The 21790-nt window shown below is 40.2% G+C and overlaps 1 protein-coding gene across 3 annotated transcripts in view; it reads left to right on the forward strand.

The window, feature by feature from the left end:
- Positions 1–21790, forward strand: part of dlc1 (DLC1 Rho GTPase activating protein) — a 103697-nt gene that overhangs the window by 37931 nt on the left and 43976 nt on the right. Inside the window, exon 1 of one of the 3 annotated variants that reach the window (XM_006629984.3) lies at positions 9627–10017. The exons of the other annotated variants lie outside the window; for them this stretch is intronic. Within the exon in view, the coding sequence (XP_006630047.2) occupies positions 9903–10017 (115 nt within the window). The 5' untranslated portion in view covers positions 9627–9902. Of the gene's footprint in view, positions 1–9626; positions 10018–21790 lie in introns of those variants that run through there. 3 annotated transcript variants of the gene reach the window in all.

The following is a 21790-nucleotide window of genomic DNA, read 5'->3' on the forward strand; positions in this document are numbered from 1 at the left end:
GTGAGAGTACAATGGTGTTTTCTTTGACGAACAAGCACGATTAGAATTCGCCATTGAATTCTAGTACGAGCGGAACGTGGAAAGTAAAATTAATTACACTGAAGTCAATTAGCAGCCCCGGAGCTCTCAGGCACTACGGTGAATGCAGTACCTTATCTGAACCCTGGGCCTTTTTCCTATTCCTTTCCCGCAGCACAGATCTCTTTGATGTGTGATCAGTCATGCCTGTTCGCATTCCTCCGGACTTCTCCAGGCCTGGCTAACAGGCCCCGGAACAATGAGCTCTTGGTTGCATTCACCTGCACCTGAGAGGCCAGGCCTTTCACTTGCATGGAAGATGAAAGCACTCCTGTCACTAAAGTGTTTCAGGATATTAACACTGTGACCTGACAAACACGCTTGTCATTTCCTGACTGCTGTCCAGGAATACAGGAACCTTCTGTCACTGCAGAGCTGCCCACTGTGGAAAAAAGAAGGAAGGAGTATGATCAACGCAAATCTTAACGATCCCAAATGAAAATATTCTTTAGAAATCCACAAGCAGTCAAGGTAAAACACCAGTTATATTTTCAGTAAGGACTAGTGCACCATGTGTCTGAATAAATGTCACAGCAGACACCAAGACATTAATTGTATGTTGTTGATAGAATTTGTTATTATCCTAATGTATTCATACTGTATTTGGTTCTTTTGCTATCATTATCAGCACACCATTGTCCTGGTGTTTAGGCCTTCATAAATGGAGTGGTCTGTACCTAAACAAAGCTCATACAAGCTTTCTGTAGATTTTCTATTATGAAATATCATATTTCTCATTATATTAAACCCAGTTTAAGGGTCTGATAAAATGTTATGCTATCAAATATGAATTGTACGCCTCTTCAAAAAAAGTTCTATATTTTCTTTCATACAACATAACAAGCAGTTCGAAATGTGTGGATAAATGAGGCAACTGACATTCTGTGATGAAAATCTTGGTGCACTTAGTAAAGGGATTGTACCAGTACTCTGTATGTGTGTGTAAAAGGACACAGTATATACAAAAGGTGCTCAGCCATTTTATCCATAAGAAACGTCTATGCCGGTCAACATTTCTTTGCCACATTAGTACCTTGTCAGTTCCACTACGAACATGAGGCTTTTGTGAAAGTGAGCTCATGAGCAATGTATTGAGCTCAAGCTGTGTTTAATCATGTCATCAAACTTCAAAAGGCACAGTACATCTGCGCTTCAGAAAATCACTGTGACCTGGCATCTGCTTGTCCAGGTATAAATAAGACATTTGGTGAGGGGACAGCACTCCCAGCTGTCCCCTCACCAAAGCTGTGACCAGAACCAGGAACGATACCATATCTATAGGGGTATAGCTACTCTCCTCCAATCCTGATGTTGATTTCCCACTTTTCAGCAGACCTGCTCTGTGCACTCAAGATAAGTCCTTGGGCTGTTATCTGTTCATCGCTTGCTAAGCAACAGCTACCTAGCAATTTTATCAACCTTGACAACAAAGCTGGATAACTGACATATTTATCATGTCATATTAAAACAAATATTAACATTCCGGATGTACAAAATGCAAGCAGGTCTCTGGGATTTTTTGCCCACTGGCTTCTGTTTTGAAATGCATTCCCGTGAATTGCAGCAATTGTTAGTGTCTATCAGTGCCCAGAAACTTTCCCATAGAATAACAACATGCAGCTGGGCTGTGTTTTTGAGTTTCTCCCCTGTTCTCCCCGATGTGTCTGATGCATGTAAAACTTCACTGTTCCTCACGTGTTTTTCACATTTTCTGTTGTGTTCATTGCTCATCCCTTCCTCATTTTCACAAACAGTTCTCAAATGTGCTTCTGTAAAGAATTCTGAATTATCTGTCCGTGGCCTGGCTGCATTTCACTGTACACACACCATCATCAGGCTTAATTGGCTTGACTTAATTCCCCCTCTCTCTCGCTCGTATGGTCAGCTTGTAGCTTGTGGGCTTTAGTTTTTGAGCTAGAGCTGACTTGCACAGAGACCGCATGGCTTGGATCACTGTGCTCCATTCTTTCAAGTGAGTGCCCTTCCCAACACACACAGAGATAGAAGCCAGTGTCTCCATTATGTTAAATACTCTTGTGGTTTTCCAGCAGCCTCAGGTATTTGCTACATAGTCATGCCTGTAAGGCTGGAGTGTGCTGTACTAATCTTAATTAGACCCAGAGATACCTGGCTGCCTAGCAACAACAAATTATAGAACACAACCGTTGCTAACTTTGACCTATTTTGAGAACATATGGCAAAATTTTGTGAAAACTGGTGTGATGTTAATGCGTAAACATTAACTGTAGCTGTATATTGACTCTGAGTTGCTGTTATGATTAGGATGTGGTGAATTTCTAATCCCAGTAAGGAATCTACTGTACCTGTCTGCTCAGTAAGAAGCACTGTCTTTGTGTTTTTCCAGAAACCCAAGACAAATGGTTTGCAGTACTGGATAACCACTGGTGGCCCTTTAATTAATTTGTTAGGACTTTCGTTGGGTTTTATCTTTCATTCAATTAGTATACATGGAAAAAGCCGTCAAGATAGTATATGAAGTTATACTGTAGGACGTCATCAGTTTATCTGTGGTTCGTAGCATCTTCAGAAATCTTTGCATTGCTTTTACACAGAAATATAAAAATCAATCTTTACATCAAACAAATCTGAATATACAGTACGACTGTGGCCAGATTCAGAGATAAGTAAAATGTGGGTTCACATTAGCCACGTGCATTGTGCATCTAACATTTTCTGAAGTTAAAGATTTTGTAGGATAACGTCTTGTACAGTACAGAGTTCCACACAGATTTTCATCAGGAGCATTTCCTGGTTTATATGGATACTGTGATATTGTGACTAAACCTATTTAATTTACAGATAAAAAAGCAGAGTGGATAATGAGGTCAGCAATGACAACTGAGGTGCACCAATATTGAAAACTAGGCAGAAACCAGGTATATTAAATGTAGTATTAATAAAGCTCCAAAGACAAAGACCAGAAATGCATTTATTTATATGCAGAGCTTTAGCAAGTTTGCAATGGAGAAAACAGAAAATTGCACCATCCCAGTGTGTGAAGTTGTTAGAAACGTATCCACAAAACACTCACAGTTGACACTTTTGCCAAACATGGTTCCACCAAGTATTGACTCAGGGGAGTGAATATTTACGCAATCAACATATTTTAGTTTTGGATTATTTTTGCGGTTTCTGCTGACATTCAACTTCTTTCCCTATAAAAATGTTTAGTTTAATAATTTCAGTTTTGATTTAAAAGCTCACCACTTTAATAAAACGTTCATACATCATTTGTAATTCAGCAAAATGAGACATATTTGGAAGAGAGCGATTCCCCTTGGAAAGCTCTGCGTTAGATGAGTGGCTGCAGACCTAAACAAGGAACCAACAGAAAGGACTTTGATGTTAATATAAGTAGTCTCCATGGTGATTAAGTTACATTTTGCACTTCAAACATAGTAATGCCCACAATAATTGTGAAAAACTCGATGCACTTGCTGTCTTCTTTATAGAAATTAAATTGTAATCAGCGTAATCAACTGAGTAATATAACTGCAAATGAAATATACAATTTTATCATGAACTTCCCCAAATGGAAAGAAAATCCAAGAGTGATCGGTGTTTGTAATGTTTTAGAGTCCTTTGTAATAAATTGTTTAACAAGCTAAAACATCTCTGCCAAACTGACGCCGAAGTGCCCCTGGCCTAGCAAAATGTGTCTTGTTTCCACTTCAAAGAAATACGGTTCCAGACTTTGCTTAGAGAAAAAGTTAAGGCAAGTGTCAGCCCGAAAGATGGCTAGAGTTTTTGGAACAATAGATTACTTAAACATTTTCTTGGGTCAGTACCAGTGTGTAACTGTTAACTATGAGACAAGGAAGTGTCCTTTTCCAAAAACATGAATGAAAACAAATCAGATTGCATGGGAGGGTTGCAGCTCATTTCTCAGCTGAAGGTCTGCCCGGTCTAAAAATAGCACAGTGGGAATTTATAAACACAGTACAACAAGGGCAGCCTTCCAGCGGCTTGGAGACCCTTTCAGGATCTGAGACCATTTCAAATAACGCCGGTGAACGAGGCACAGGAGAGCACAACACACATTGAGAAATGTGGATCCAGTTGAAATGACAAAGAAAACTGCCAAGACAGCGTCATTGACGAATGTTCAGACAAACCAAAAAGGTTTCAACTTGGATTCAAAGTGAATGTAAAAGAGAGTATGCTTGCCTGCAGCTCGCCTGCCTATCTGGTTCCTGTGATTCATTAACAGGAATTTCACATCTGGAACATTTTAGCACGGCCCCGTTTTACACGTCCTGTCTGCAGCTCTTCCTTGGACTCCACTGGACATCGGTCCTCCCCTCCTAGCAAAAGCTTTGGCACTCGGGAATATACCTGTCAAGTCACAAATCACACAGTGCACTGTGGAGGCTGGACCCTCAGACAAACATGTCTCACGCAGTAATATTTGTGATGCAGCTGGGATCACCAAGGGACAGCGTAACCATTTACTTAAATGAAAAATAGTTGAAGAACAATTTCAAGCATTGGAACTGCCTGCTCAAAATGACACAGGTTATCAGATTCATTACACAGTCATTAATCAGATTGCCAGCACGCTGCAACACCCTGCTTTATAAGATGAGACAGGGCAGTGTCATCGAATGCCTAAGCTCATTTAAGTTGCAAGCTTGCAGCAGTAAACCTTGGGCCTGGAATCTCCTGAAAGACCATGTCTCCAGGGACAGGAGGTCTGATGACTGCAGAGACAATAGAATGGCACCTTGTCTTCCTGTTCATTATCCCAGTAATTCAGTCTACTAACAACAGCAGCCCTCGGTGGATGACTGTGTAACAGTGCTTTCGAGCCAGGACATGATCTCCTGCAGTTTCTGCTGAAAGGGCGAGACTGATATGATGCCTGTGTGCTAGAAAGTGATGCAGGAGGCCCTGTTATGATTGCCCTACGTGTCCCCTGATACAGACAGAAACGCTGCTTCGTTCTTTCCTCATCCAGGCATTGATCTGGAGGTGTGTGTCTCAGAAAAATGGAATAAGCAGTTGTTTAATCACAAAAAGATTATTTCATCCCTCATTACCTGTTCCGTTTAAAATTTACTCAGGGATGAGTTTGCACAGCTGAAGCCTAGTGTCACAAAGACTGCTCCAGACTCTTGACTGTTTCACACCAACCCCTGTAACTTGACTCCCTCTGTGCACCCCTGCACCCCCAGCCACTGATACAGCTGCAAGATTAGCAGGTTCATGGGAAAACATGGCCTGTTTTTCTGACATCCAGCTACGTTTGAGGTCTGAAAGCTTTGTCCCATTATTCAGGTTACACTCTTGTGTTCGCGCCTTTGCTGTTACTGTTGCGGAGTGGCTTAATTAATTTTCTTCACGCAAACACAATAAAGACTGCGATTACTGAAACTTACACAGGGTCACGGGTCTGTGCCTGGTTGAAGGAGACTCACTGACTCCCCAGAACCTGCCTCTCCGGTGCTCCATTCCAGAAAGATTTTATATCATTACTGTCGTTAGGGAAATCACTCTATTTTGGTTTGCACAAAGGAATTGAAAATAATTCACTGTGACTGTTTTGTACTTTTGAAAAAAGAAACAAATTTGATGACTAGGCATGTTCAAATTTCTGTTTGTTTTTATAGCTGAAAGCACTTAATTCCACTGGGGGCTTTCATTAACCAATTTAATTAAATCCTTGAGACTTGAGCCTTCTTAGTGTACTCTACGTTTATTTGTCTTGGTTTAAGTCCTCCTGACTCCTACTGGACAGCAGAGCAGTCCCTCCAGTTTTTTCAGAAAGCATTCCTGACACTCACAATGCCCACTGGTCTTTCTCCTTCCTTACCTTCGGACTTCCTCTGTGACTTATTATCCCACAGGCTTAGAGAAAAGGTTGTTCCCTGTATTCCAGTGCAGAGAGCAGCAGGAAGATAAATGGAGAGATGATGTTTGAGTTTGCATTATTCTAAAACTCATTCCTCTGCTTTCTGCAAAAACAACAGGATGCCAACTTAACTTTGTGTTCATCTTCAGGTGAACACAGTATGATGGGTATTACTGCTTTTTTAAGATGGCATAATACAGTATCGTCCAAATCATCCATCCATTTTAGGTAACCTCTTTATCCTTAGAGCTAGGGCTGTCCATCACAGGACACAGGAAAGGACCACACCCCAGACAAGACACCAGTCCATCACAGGACACAGGACAGGACCACACCCCAGAGAGGACACCAGTGCATCACAGGACACAGTACAGGACCATATCTTACGTCATAAATATTGAACCACTACAGTGGAACGTAATTCAGAAAGAAAAATAAACGTAAAAAAAAAACAGATAATAACGATATTATTATTAAATTAATTGTGATGTAATATGTGACATTCTCCTATTTGTTTTTTAGTGTGTCTCGATAGGAAGGATTTTTGAGAGTGCGTAGCATAATGATAAGTGCCAAAGGTCATTCTAAAGAAAAAGCACACATGCTCTTTATGACAGTGACTACTGAGTTTTCTTATGATTACAAACTGTAACATTCTAGTCTTGCAGTATCTTTTCACTTGTACTGGGATCCAGCCAGGTTTCCTGAGGTAGGCTGTGCGGCAATGCAGCGTGCCATAAAGAGTGTCCAGTCTGTCCTGATCTCCTTGGGTTTCCCCTTTCCAGCTCTCTGAGATCTCGACAGAAGGGCTGGTTTTAGTCCTCGGGGAGTCTGCAGCAGGGGGCAAATGCTTAGCTCAGGAAATGTTGAACACAAAAGAAAATTCAAGTCAGGAAATTCTCACCAATTACTCCAGTACGACGAAAACAAACAATTTGCCTTTTTATAAAGTATAAATACATCGACCGAGCACTACATTTGCTTAACCATCTGCAAAGTAGGAGAGAGTTTTCTGTGTGATTCAGTTTATTTCATGCATTTCTGTATGAGGCTGATCATGGCTTAAAACTAAGTGGTGCAAATTACATTGCATTGTTTAAACTCTGAGTGGCCTATTATTTCACATGTAAAACAACATTACAGAATACAGTTTTAATATAAAAAGCATTTCATTTTTTAAGAATAATTTAAACTGTGATGGTGGTTCAAGGTGGGTTTGGTGTGTCATGTGTCACTTTCTTCTAAAGTGGAGTGACACTTTCACAGGAGTATGTAAAAGCTAAAGCAACAAGTCAATTGAGAGACAATAAATCTATAATGTTTGAGGAAGTAAAGCTTATCTATAATAGACTACCTAGGAGGCTGTAAAACATGCTCTTTATTGCTCATTGTTTTTCATCTTTGTCCCACAGAAAGGCTGTTAAAGAATCTAGATTGAAATAAAAGACTTTAGGGCCAGATTCAGATCAACTCTGCAGCAGATAAACACAGCTGGGCACACTGATAGAAACCTAAGAATATACTCAAGCTACTAAACATCTTATATGCAGTTCAGAATGTGCTCTACAGTTAGATTATAGTAGCGCATAAGTGTGAAAACTTTCTACATCTTCATCATTTTCCCACCCCGCCTTGTTAATCATAATTAATGACTTAATAATTTAAATTATTACGTTTTTTTAAAAAAATATGAAGTAAAATAATACTAAAACAATTATTAAGTAGTTAAATTAATTACCCCTCAATAAAAGCCAGACTCTCCATCTGCTCTCTCCACTCTGCGAGAGGATGTGAATGAATCCCCAGCTCTCCATGGCACGGACGACATGCTTCTAAGACTCTAAACAGGCCAGCTGACCGAGCCCTAACACAGACAGCAGACAGGCTATCCCCACTATATAGTCTTTCCACCTGCTTTGGGTACTATTTAGAGCCACGGAGACAGTAAAGGAATGAATAGACAGGACTCTCCCAGCAGCAGACACTGGCTTCTCCACTTTAATCACCAAGCAGCTGTCCGATCTGTGCCATGATGAGCCCAGCCAAGATGGGACCAGCGGCACAACAGTTTTTAGAAAAGTGAAGCAAAATAGCAACTTTGTACCTTTACCAGTAAATTTTCACGAGGGGCCTCTTCTCCGCATGATCCTGTCGGGGGCAGTAAGATAGAACATGATGTAAGAGGTTAATTATCTACGCTACATGAGAGCATGTGAAAGGTGACAGGTAGAGGAGCCATGCAGCCCATCTGTCCTGTTAGGTTGTTAGGAATTACATGATTCCAGTATCTCATCCAGCTGTGTCTGGAGAGAAGCCAGATTATCGGCTTTAACAGCATGGCCGGGCAGCTTGTTCCAAAACCTCACCACTGTCTGTGTAAAGAAGCACCTCCTGTCCTGACTGGAGGAGCTCATCCAGCAGTGTACTGAGAGGAGCCAGAGTATCGGCTTCATCGGCATGGCTGGGCAGCTTGTTCCCCACCCCTGCAGCCCTGTCATGTCATGGGTACAGAATGACACAGCCAAGCTGTCCCCCAAACAGTGTCACCCATAAGAGAACAATCAATATTATTAATCAATATTCTGTGACTCTTTCCTAGCTTTGTTTCAGAAGTATGTTGACGTACAGTATTGTGTCCAGCAGACTAAACTTGTCCACAGGGCTTTCTCCCAATTGAAATAGCTCAAAAGATCCAGCCGGTGCATGAGGTCATGTTACAGCAGAGAGAACACGCCCTTTACTGACTCAGATTCCCTCTGTACAAGCCAGTGCTCATTTACATTCACAATTTCCTTTTATTGTCTACAAGGATTTTTTCCATTAGCTCTGCAGGACTGCTTGATCAACATAACAATCAATGACAATCGAAGTCACTTACCACCCTTGTGTGGTTGATTTTTCAATGAAATGATTATGCTGTCACAGTCGGTTAAGACTGCACCTTCATCAATACAATTAATAGAACACAAAACTGAAGTTTACCTGCAGAGATTTGAGTACTACAGCTATGCCGTTGAATCCAAAACATTACTGTCATTACTGATTACATTTACACACCCTCCTGCACTGCGTGATTGCTGATGACATGCACTACAGTGCAGGATTTATATGATCAATGCTCTGCTGCAACCTGGACACATGCCCTTCTGTGCTTCTGTAATCCTATTTCAAAAGGTAAAAACACAGGTTTTGGAAATATTTTACAAATAATTTGTTTACTATTAAGATAATAAAAAATTAAGATCCTAATTGGTACAAAGTGTCAAATAATGAGTCATTATCGGATATATATATAATATATACATACTGCACTTTGAAAAGCATTTTAATCTTTACCAAATTTGTTTCGGCATGGAAAGTAATACTTCTTTTATGGTCATTACTGCATTTGCAAAGCCTTTCAAAGAAAATGGTGTTTCCCTTGCAGAGAGAACCGACGTAAACAGCTTTAAAGCTTATGGGACAGAATGAGCTGCAGTGACCTTAGGCCACCCATGATTATTTGTAAGAGCTTAATCGTGCAAGTGTACATTCTTAAATGAACTTCATCATTTTAATTCCAACTGATTAACTGAGCCTGTGTAAACTCTTTCCTTAGCATCGCATCTTAGAGCGACGATATGAAAAGTCTCCTTTAAACCTGCAATAAAGAGCCTACTCATGCATTCTCTGTGCTAGTAAGCACTTCCAGATGTAACTGCACTGCTGAGTCTGGCAACCATCCATATCAGAGGATGTAGCTGTGGAGTGGTGTCCACTGCAGTGCTAACTGCAGTCAGGCAAAACCTAAACAAACAATCTTTATTAAGCAAACCAGCCTTTTTTAAGAAAACATGTACAGCACAGTGAGACCAAGAAGCAAAAGAGAAGCATAGAAGCTGCAACACAGAAAGATCGCAGTCATGCAAATCGCCTTTCTTTGTACTTGTCTTTGACAAAATTGTGCTGCAGTATGTCTCAGTCTGTGAAGCTACTGCTGCAAAGATCGTTTAGTGATCACATCAGATACTCCACTACTAGAGCCTTGGATCTCCTTAATAAGAATACCAGAGAAAAACGACTTGCAGGTGAGGGAATATGGCTTTCTTTCTGCACAATTCCATCTGTAAAATACATTTGACTATGGTTAGTATGTTTTTAGTGTGGGAAGAAACGTTTAAACACCTATTCTGTAAAAGTGATTCAGATAAAATAGGAGTTAGATGCTAGACCGTAATGATGCAGATCTAAATGATAAGGCAGGTTCATTAAGGTCATTATGTCTTATGCCCTACAGTGAGTATTTTGAATATTATCCGCAGGATAAGCTTAATCTTTCATTGTGAAATTGTGAAAAAAAGCATCTAGCTGTTGCAATTTCAAGCTATGAACAACGGTTTCCTTGTGTAATTGTGAAATTTGACAAAATCACAGGGAAAACTGCTGTGTCATTATCACTCACCTATTCAAGAAGGGCATATAAAGGATCTGTACTAGCCTATAGAAAATGGTTACTGTAGAAAACAATCATCACCCTCACCCCTTTTGCCTTTTCTGTCTTTATTGTAGTAGTATTATTATCATTTGCCTGTTTAAAAAAAACATGAACTTCAAAATATTGTCAGGACAGACAGCAAAGCTGCATGTACTGTGATTGTTTAAATGGAGAAGCTTACAGGCTTATGTTTATATAATACTTTTTCGGATGTTTGTCTCTAATGAGCAGTAAAAAGGAAGGCATTTTAAACTGCATTGCAGCTGCAGGAATGAAATGACCTGAAAATCCCAAACATGTCATAAAGCTGGAGAAGGACTGAGGTCAACTGCACTTAAAATTTCTGACCGACCTGTAACATATGCATCCATTTTGTTATGAAATATTAAACAAAAAAACACTCGGGTGGGATTTTTCTAGTCTTTTACAGAAGAGAAAAGGTCAAACTTAATTGATGTTCAAAATGAAGAAATGCCCTTTGAAATTGCCAAGCTACATGTCTCAGGAATTAGATTGTAGTGTACTGTTAACTTCTGACTGAAGCCAATGGTTTCTGGTATTTCCTCTGGCACAGTTTCAGAATAGACCCAGCTGACAAATTAGTGTCGTGCATATTTAGATGCAAATATTATTCCTTGTGCCACTTTCCAATTAGCTTCTGCCTTGATTAATTGTTTTGTTAACCTATTGTTTGTTTTGTTAACTGGCTTTTTGTGCAATAAATTAAGTTTTTAATTTAGGATTACACATTTACATGTCATGGGATTGTTTGCTCTAAAGTAACTGCTACATTTTAGTTTATCTGCCATATCATAACAGAAAGCAAATATTGTTAAAATTTCGGGATCTTTTTTAAGTATTACCAATAAAATATTTTTTTGTTGAGATATGTAAATGGTGACAAAATTGCATAATGCAGAAAGTTAAATCATTCAGCAAGGGAAGATGCATTTATGTGCCAATAGTTTCAGAGCTGATAAAAGATAAAGCAGTTCACCGTGACAAGAACACGATTCTGGGCGATCTATAGTATGTGTCTTTTCTGATTTTATCGGTAGAACTTTATCAAATAACTAGCAACAACACTAGAAAATGCAGTGGAAAAAATGTATTAATTAATGTATTTATAATGTCTTCTGAAAAATATTGGCTAGCAACAATGTAACGTTAATATAACTTAACATAATGTAGCAATAATGTTATTTGGTGCCTTCGTGGGACTTAATTTGAACACGGAAACAAACCAGAGGACACAAATGGAACCTTAGTGGAAGTGTTTTTAAAAAGGATGACAGCAGGCATTTCTTCATCCAAAGCATTGTGGGAGTATGAAACAAGCTACACAGCCATATGGCTGGCAGATTTACTTCTTCTTTCAAGAAACAACAGGATGAGAACTTCAAATCAATTAGCTAATTAGCTAATAGTGACCATATACACTAAACAGGCCGAATGTCTTTTGTAATCCAGTCAGGTCTAGTCTGTTGACATGCCAGTGTTCTGCTAGTCACGTCTGCCTGATTTTCATGTTTTACTTGCCAAACCACATGGTTCATTGATCATAGAGGATGAAATGATGTCACATTCAAATCTGCATTTCATCCCATCACATGAGATGTGGGGTTGCAGATTTGGAGTACTGTAGTGCAGAATAATGAAACATGGAGGATGTAATGTTCCACTGACTGCAATACTTTTACTCCTGGGGAGTAAAAATGTCTGATTAAATCCTTTATTGTCCAAAATATAAGCAATTATTTTGATTGAAAGGTTATTTTAGTCACATTTGTATGTATACCTTGAGGCCATTGCTGACATATAGAGTACTTGAAATTGTTGAAATTTAGACCTTTTAAAGTCATTTCAGATGAATATTCACCACAGCAATGAGGTTTCGATAATGTTTGTGGGCATTTTCTCAAGAGCATGCATTTCCACCTGTGGAAGAGCCATTAGAGACATTTTTCCACAAAGACTGTGGCTATTGTATAGTTCATTGGAATCCCTGAAGTCTGTAAACACTGTGCTGTATATTTAGAAGTCATGACTAATTTCGTTTTTGTATCATCACTGCTAATGCCATTTTTTTCTTTCCTCTGCCACTTAAATGATGGAGTTCTCAAAGACCCAATCACATGTGATCATCACTTTTTTGTGCAATTAAGCAAAATGCAAATATATGCATAGTTATTGAGCTGCAGATCTTGAAACAGAGCCTGGTGTTTATTTGAAATCATTCCTTATGAATATTTAGGTATGTCAGTTTCTACCAGGTAGATAGAAAGACCAGATCTCAAGATCACCACCAAATAGAGGAATCCGGTAAGGGTTTGTAGGAAGAGTAGGAACTCTTCACCAGCACACCCATCGTCTTCTCTGGTTGCCGATGGTGGTGGTGAGACATGGGTTCGCGTCTGTGTCCCCAAGACCAAGACTTGATGAGTTGAGGAACTGGGCAGCAAAAGCCTCGCTTGGCAGGGTTATGACTGTCACCTTCTGTGATGTTTTCAGACCACGTACACGTGTTGGCCAATATTTTAATGACTTACTGTCTCAGATACATAAAGCTGTCAGGAAAAGTGGACAATGAAACAGTGTGTGTAGACCATCATTAAACAACCCTGTGTTTTTGTATATATTTCAGTCGCAAAATGTTTTGAATGTTTTTTGCTGTAATCAGTTAATTCTAGTGATTTATCACCATTTATACTTTACAATATTGTGTGCTGCAAAATGGCCATATTTAAAAAGTGCTTAATTTATATAGAATGTCACCTTTTTGGAGAAACAAGAAAAATAAAAACAAATATGTTTTTCAATAACATTGCAGTTAAAAACAATAACTGTTTCCATTAAATTTGATTGTTGAGATTTTAGAAAAGTGCGCTATAGAAACATAATGGAGCTCAAGCATTTCCTCAATAACTGTTTCCATTAAATTTGATTGTTGAGATTTTAGAAAAGTGCGCTATAGAAACATAATGGAGCTCAAGCATTTCCAATTGTGTTTATCTAGCAATGCAAGCATCTATTTTACTAAGTGAATTGTATAGAATTCCAAGACCCCATAAGAACTATGTACAGCTGACAACAGTTAACAATTTTAATTTGCATTTAAATGTATTTTACTGGGCCCTAATAAACATTATATCAGAATGTTTATTTATAGTATCACTAATAAGAGACAACCTTTGGAGTTTGAATTAAACAACATGCAATATAAAAAGTGAAATGTATATAGATACCTAGAAGAATTAACATACATAGTTACACACAACAGCTATCTCTATACATGTGTCATTTAATAGAAATTCTAAACATAATAATGACTTTTTAATTTCTTTTACATTTTTTTCATTTCTTTAGTAATTCTTCAAGAAAATAATTAGGTCAGTTCCGATGAAAAGGAAAAACTGCGTGCAGCTCTCAAATAGTGACACATATGTTAGCATAATTAACAGTTAATTCACAAAGTGCCATTCTGAGAGCATTCACACAGTTTCCAAATGCTTTATATGTGAAACTACATGTAACAAAACTACAGATAAAGGCTTATCCCATGCTGAAAGGAAAAGAAAAGAGACCCAACGTTTCGGCTGTGGAGCCTTCTTCAACCTTCCACACCTGGAGAAGGCTCCACAGCTGAAACACTGTGTCTCTTTTCTTTTCCTTCCAGCAGGATTAAACCCTCACCTGTTCCTTTGCAGTCTACACATGCTGACGCAACTCCCTACTTAAACGTCTGTAACAAAACTATTTGAAATAGGAAATTAACAGACTGTTACAGATGCCAAAAATAACAGGGAGGAGTTTAATGTGCTTTGAAACAATAGGCACTGTCATAATTCGCCAGTGGTGCACAGTTCTGAGTCATGGTACCTTAGGTTGCCAAGTAGCAAACATTAATTCAACAATTAATTTGTAATCCCTAATTTTCCAAGTTCTTGACATTGTTAACACGTGGCTTTGAATGAACGCTGTGCGACTGAATAGATACAGGAACACCATGACTGCTAATGTCGCAGTTTGCAAAGCATGAGGTCTGGGTTTCTGACCTTGCGGTTACACCCGGTCGAAACCTCGCTCTCGCTTTCGGGTCACGGAGAGGCTGTAACCAACATGTTTGGATTGCTCACATCCGGGGAAGCGAATGTGTGGGTGTTTGCTTCGTGGTGGTGCTGGAAGCCTCTTTCATTAGGTCCCCACAATTAAAGCCAGCTCCAGGCCACAGGAACACAAGCAGTGACCTCTAAGGCGAAGTTTAACTGCTGCTTTGGGTTGGCACAAAGCCTGTGAGCTTCCATATACAAGAAGACGCTGGGTGGTTTCCTGTGATGCAGACTCTGCCCTGGCTGGTGTTGTTGGTCAGCTCTGGGATTCTGTTCTGCACTTTTCTGTGGGTCTGCTGGTCCTACTAATATTTATGTTACAGGTCTGGTGTTACAAGCACCTCGTTGCTTCATTGCATTTGACACCTAGTCTGAATACTGTATGTATGTAAGCTGATCTCCCAGCTCTGGAATGTTTTAATTTAATTATCCTCTTTTAAATCACACCGACGAGCTGAACAATAATGTCTTAAGGGATCCACATTCAGCAACTTTATCTAGATAATTATTTTATGGATGTGGCTGATTAAAGCCATGGGTGTGGTTTACGATCACTCTGGTCAGAACTGTAAACTTCAGGTGTTAGGCTCAAAGAACCAGGTACTGGAGTGACAGATGTCTTTGAAGTTAAGAGTACAGTTGAAAGCAACAGAAACTCCAATCACTCATGACTAATGCAATGTCATGGATTATGATAATTATGGATAAGCTCTTCTATCCTGTTGGTAACATGTAGGTCAGAGATTACCAAGGTATTTATAGCTTGTAATATGCTTGATGGTGTTTAACTTCATATCTACTTACAGTAACTGTCTAGCAATAAATTATATCCTAACGTGTTTTTTCTGTTGCATGAAGTGTTAGACGCAGATTCCTATATCTGAGTCATCTAAGTCAACAGAGATGTTTTTTATACTGTTGGCTGCGGTATGTCTAATTCCTACCCCCTAATTCCTATATTTAATTGAAATTGGAACATTAGGTAAGAACAAAAGTGGTAGAATATTATTCAGAATGTGTTTCCTCCTGCGTCTGGAAAAAGTATTTAAAATGTTTTCATATTTCCTTAATGTATACACTAGGAGAGCCTTTCTTATATCTAAGTGTAACAACTGGGAGTTTGTGGCTTTGTTGTTGTTATGTTTAAAATGGCTCTGAACAGCCATTAAAATGGTTAACATTCCACATAGTCATCTGGATGTATGAAGATGAGTTCCAGATGTGTTCCTCTTGCTTACATTTTCATGAGGTACAGAAGGCTCCCGCGTGCATGTTGTGTGTACATTTCCTGCTCTTGATGCCAGCATGTGAATTCCTTGCAAAGAAATGAGTGTGGATTTGAGTCAGCAGCACCTACTTTCTCATGGTAGTTTAAGCCATCTTGTAGGGTAGGAACCCAGGGATGGATCAGAAGATTTTTTTAATAGAAAGAATGAGCATTTCCCAGCAATCACATAAATAGGAAACGTATCTGTTGAAAATAATTCACTGACAGGAAGGGGCAGCACAGTGTTTAGCATTGCTGCCTACAAGCATTAGGTTCAGGGTTCAGGACAGTACCTGGGGTGCTGTCTGTGTAGTGTTTGTATGTTCTCCCCGTGTTTACATGGGTTTCCTTCAGTTTCCTTCCACAGTCCACACATACTGGAAGTTTTATTAGCCTTTGGGAAAATAAGCCAAGGTGTGAGTCTCTGAATGTTTGTGCCTGTGTGTGCCCTGCAATAGACTGGCATCCCACCCAGGGTGTATCCCACCTTGTGCCCAATGCTTCTTTGGACTAGTTCCAGCTCGCCTTTGACAAAGTCACATTCTGGGTTCCTTTCATTTGCATAAGCAGCATAAATTCAACAGCTCATGGCAAAAATGCACAAACTGGAGCTGACTGAATGCTAAGGGCACTTTAAACTTCATTCCTGAAATTCTCATCAATTTATCTGTTTCTGTATCTGTGTTTCGTTATACTTTTCAGGTGCTGATAATTATTTGGGGTACTATGAGTACTGAATACAACCATTTCTGTTGAATTTTTGATTAATGCTCTGGATCTGGGAAAAGCAGATTGCTTTTGGGTTTCCTGTTACATAAAACATCTTCATTTTGGATCTCAACCTTCATTTTGAGACTCATTTTCAGCCCTAATCATAAAGCCATGTGCTTTTCACAGCTGTGTGTACTTCAGCTCGGTGAGCTGCACCATTCAGCATGTTCCTGGCAGCCAACTGAAGAGCCCATTAGCGAGGCTGCAACATGATACCCTGTGCACAGAAAAGTCAAATACAGCATCTCACTGGGAAACTAGGCAGGGATAGTGGTGATGCTGCTGTTTACCTTTCCAAAAGTAAACATTGAACTTAACCTGTACTCATCTGCATTTAGACAAAGAAAAGGTGTCAATATAACCAATCAAGTCAAAACTATTTTAACTCTTCAGTTCTTCTCCTCAAAATAACTGAGACTATTTCCAGAGATGGACACAAGCACTATACTTTTACGACAAGGGTATAAATTCACATGGCGCTATTTGCGTAACAAAAACTTAAACAGTCAAATAAAAGTAAAATAAAAAAGTAAAATAGTGACCTCTGCGTAGATGGCCCAATATTTAAAACACTTAGGCACTTAAATACTCGCAGCTTCCTTCACTGACAAATACACTTAAGTTTTTCAATATAGGGCACAGAAACAATAAAGTACCATATAAATAATATCAGGAATATTAGAAGCATTTAACTCTAAAACCATATCCCAGTTTATTTAAAAAATGCAGAATTCACATTAATTCCCTCTAACATTCTATAGAAGATTGTAACTTTGTCCAGTGACACAGCTCAAACTAGTTGTTGCAAGAGGAATTAAATGTACAGTAACATTCCTAGGCTGCAATTGAAAGAAAAGAATACCTGAGGTTGCCTAACAAATTTTATCTTCAAGTACAGTTAATGTGTGTTACTTGTAAACTTGTGGCTTCTCTGTCGAAAGTCACAGACAGGGTAGGCACATACAGTACACCACGTTCACAGTGCAATCGATTTAGACTGGATATCTCGTGTTCGAAGGTGCCATTGAGCAGGAGTCGCTATGTTCTTTGGCGTTAACTGGCTAGTGGGAGTTGTCCTCTCAAACTGGGGGTGGGAGAATAATGATTCGCCCACTACTATGTGCCCATATAGAGAACTCCAACCAGACATGCTAAATTCCAGTGCTAACGCTAAACGCTAAAGACCAGAAATGCCCAATTCATTTGACTCTTTTATGCAGTAGTCTGGAGATTAATATGCAGCATTTATTTATTACTCCGGTGATGGATTTTGAATTTCAACAATGGATTTTACATAAAAAAGAAACTTTCTTGATATCAAAGCATTTCAAAGCACTGTGTATTCAGTTAAAATAATGCATGAAAGATGGGTGTTGCAAAGTGTGATGCATTAATGTCCACATCACGCAGACTTATCCTGTTTAATTTCTGTGTCTCATGACATCTAATGTCCACGATTCCTGAAACCTCAGCTCTCACTCCCACCTGTGTTCTAGAATGTTTAAATGTTTCTTTAAAAGAGATGCTAACCAACCAATGGACAAAGTAGACAAAGATACTGGGAAAGTAAACGTCATTGTGACTGCAGGTGTCACAGACACTGACATTGTAGGGTTAAATGTTGGGATAAAGGCCATTAGGTAAGGTTTTGGATTGACTTAAGGCTGGGTTTAGGGTTAATTTAGTGTACTATAAGGTTGGGCTAAAATGAGATTATATTTGGGTTCGAACAGGTTATGTGTAGGTGATATGGAGGTATCAGAAGAAGAGGACTAGAGTTGAGATGCATTTCAAAGATTCAGGTTGAAGAGTTCAGGCTTGGTTAGAGGTAAGATGTTGGCTGGATTAAGATAAACGTCAAGGTTGCAGATTCACAAGGATAATGTGATTAATATAAGCTGACTGATTTCCATACAAACCTAGTTTCTCTCTGCCTGTCTCTCTGTACTGTCCAGGTCTGACTTTCACGCGAGCAGGTCCTGCAATCCTTAATTCCCTAGTCACGCAGCCGAGTAAAGTCTCAGCACTCTTATGAGTGGATATGCAGTAACACAACTCACTACCCATTTCACAGGCTAACATACAGCATGTCCTTCTAGCAGGAAGCAGGTATCACAGGTTGCAGATATTATCTCATTTCCCATCAACACACACACCCTGCAGGGCGTGAGCTGCTGATTCCCTCCAGGACTGGTCAGGGAGATAACTGACCCATAAACCCTGGAAATAAAAATTTGCATTTGCTTTCTCATGTTACACTTTTTGCATGACAGCCACACATGTCTTCGGAAAATTATTCCTAATCTTTTGTCTTCCATGCAACAGAGAGCAGGTCTGTGTTAGCCTGAATGTATTTGTCGGAAGACCGTATATTTATTCCAGCATACTCAGAAGTCCAGAACAAACTTTGCATTCTTTACCCCTGGAATAGCTGCTAAGCTCCCTGAGAAATGTGGGGCATTTTAAGATTTTCATCCTTGAGGGGGAAAGGCACCACTTGCTCTGGGGCAGAGGAAAGATAGAAATCATAAATCCTCATTACAAGTTTAACCCCTGACCTCTGCCCAATTTCAGCATTATTTTTCTGTGAAGAATCAGGTAGTAATTTGCAGAGCTTCCTGAATGTTCAGGGACTGGACGTCAGAGCTTTGAAGGCACCAGCATGCCACGTCGCAAGAGAACAATTTGGAGCAGAGGGAGTACACAAAGCACAGGAATCGGAAACAGATGATTCCAGAGGTAAAGGGATTAAGTCAGTCCTGCTGAGTCTTTTACCAGGCAACTATTGGAGGACAGCATGCTGTTCTTTCTGAGTTTTGGCCAACACGCTAAATTATACAGAGCCCGGTTCTCTGGCGTTGAAAGCAGCTTTTGTTCACACCGCTGGGAGACTCTACCATTCATACACAGTGTGATGACTTTAAAGTGCATTTAATAACAACTGGGGTGTTAAGGAAAGGGTATGATAATATGAACACAGAGGTCCATTCAAGTCTTTTAATATTAGCAAAATCCCTACGTCCATGGCTAAATGATGAACAATGTTTCCTACTCAATTGTACTGTACACCTGTTTCCTTGTAATGTCTGTCTGTGATTTACAGAGACAAACAGCCGTCTTCAGAGCGGGCTGTGTGATCCAATTATAATCATTATCTTCATTTAATTTCCTGAGTTGTCTGATAAATGTTTTCATCCCTGCTTAGCGACTGACCACATCATAGGCTTTGTGACTCACTTCAAGTAATTCCTGGTAAACCTGGTAAAAGCCGAATCACGGGCAGCAGTCAAAACCTAGCAGAGGTACATTCCCCTCTTTGTCCATAATTATACAGGAGGGTTCTATGCAATTAAGCAATATGTCGCAATGACCTTCTTTTTTATTAAAAACATAATTAGGTCATGAGCTGATTTTCATACCATTACCATTTATTTAATTCCACATAGATTTAAAGGATAATTTTTAAGAATATTAAAAAATAATTAAGAATGTAAAATAAATCAGATCTAAATCACGGGTGGTTGAAGCTAATTCTCAAAATACAAAGCAATTAGAGGATGAAACGAAGCTTGTCACTTAGGGCTGAAACAAATTCCCAAAGGCATCGGGAAAAGGCCACGACTGGGCTTGTGACCATCCAAAGCATTAACATTTCACAGACCTGTCTCGGCACAGGTAGGCTCATTCTGCTGAGCAACAGCTGTCACCGTAAAGGCTGATCCACAGCGTGTCTGCTGTGAAAATCCCGGGGAGGAAGTGTGTCGGGCCATTGCTGGTGGTAATACAGGCTGCACAACTTGGCCACACGCTTCGCATTTGTTGGATTCTGTCCCGTTGCTCTTGTGAGGCCTGGACAAGGATGTCCTTGTTGACTGGACCCTAGGCCCTGGACACGGTCACCCAGCTCTTCCTACAAATACTCCCTGGGGTCAAGCCTGGAGGGCAGGACATTCAGGGCATTGGTCCCGCGGTCATCTCGCAAGTGAGCTGTTGTCGGACGAGGGGCAGGAGGGCCTCTGGATCCGAGTGCCTCCTCTTCCTGGCGGACTGCAGGGAGGGCCGCAGGTGAGGTTCCAGGACTTGGCAGTCAAGCAAGTGGAGCTCTCTGGAGGCTAGACAGCCCTGCCCGCCGCAGGCACACTAGTCTGCACACAGCTCCCTCACATCTGCTCCCCTCTTGCTGGTGTCTGTCGAGTGTGACAGCATGTGACCCTGATTCATTGCTAAAGTGGACTGGACTCCACTGCCAGCAAGCCCACCCAAGGTACTGCTCCGGCGTACAAAGGACGAGATGGGCCTCTGGTCCGTTTTCGATATTGTTTCTTCCTGGGTTTCATCAGGCTTGACCAGCAGACCCTGTTGCTTCATCACTGATGCCCAACCAGTTCTCGCACTAATGAGATTATTTAGTGCTTCTGCAACAGTCAAAGTCACTCATATGTCTGACGGCCTGTAACTAATGATCTATTAATCACAGTGATTCCAAAAGCATTTAATCAAAATACCATTTAATCAAAAAGTGTGCACGGACAAATAGAGTGAGCGGTTTCTTCGGATGCTCGGTATGTTAGAACTGCACCTCTGTCTGCTGCGCAGTGGTTTAGAGCCTTGTTTCAATGAACCCATCCTTTCATCACTATCCACTGATAGGATCACATTGCTTTGCCTGCATGTGTGGTTTGTGCCTTCCTACCCACCCACACGGCTCATGGAAAATGTTAAAACTTGAGGGTGAAGAGCACAGGCCATTCTCTATAGCAGGACCAGGATCGAAGAAACGGGACTATAGAAAGTATCATTTTTTGGAACACATTTTGAAAAGAGATCCATATACCTGTATACACATGTTCATCACTCGTTAAAATGTGTTTAGCTTCGCCGAAAAGCATCCCTACTTGTTCTTCCTGTGTCTCCTAAGGTGTAGGTCTTGCATGGGAGACCCGTGCCAGGAGATCTCAGATGACACATAAGCACACAATGGGTTTGAATAGCAAACAGGAAGGTCGTTGGGGAGGAGTGGTTAGATTAGGAGGAGGGTCTTCAGTGTGATGAGAAACCTGATAGGCAGCCAATGACCTTGAGCCAGGAGCCAAGCGTGGAGACATTTGTTCGCACTGTTGGGTACCAGTGAGAAATCTCCTGCTCTGTGTAGTGTGTACTGCCACCAGTGTGACCGTACAGGATTACAGACTTTTGGGTAGAGCCTCACAGCAGTGCAG

Source organism: Lepisosteus oculatus, chromosome 1, assembly GCF_040954835.1.
Source record: "Lepisosteus oculatus isolate fLepOcu1 chromosome 1, fLepOcu1.hap2, whole genome shotgun sequence".
In the NCBI taxonomy this organism is placed as follows: Eukaryota; Metazoa; Chordata; class Actinopteri; order Semionotiformes; family Lepisosteidae; genus Lepisosteus; species Lepisosteus oculatus.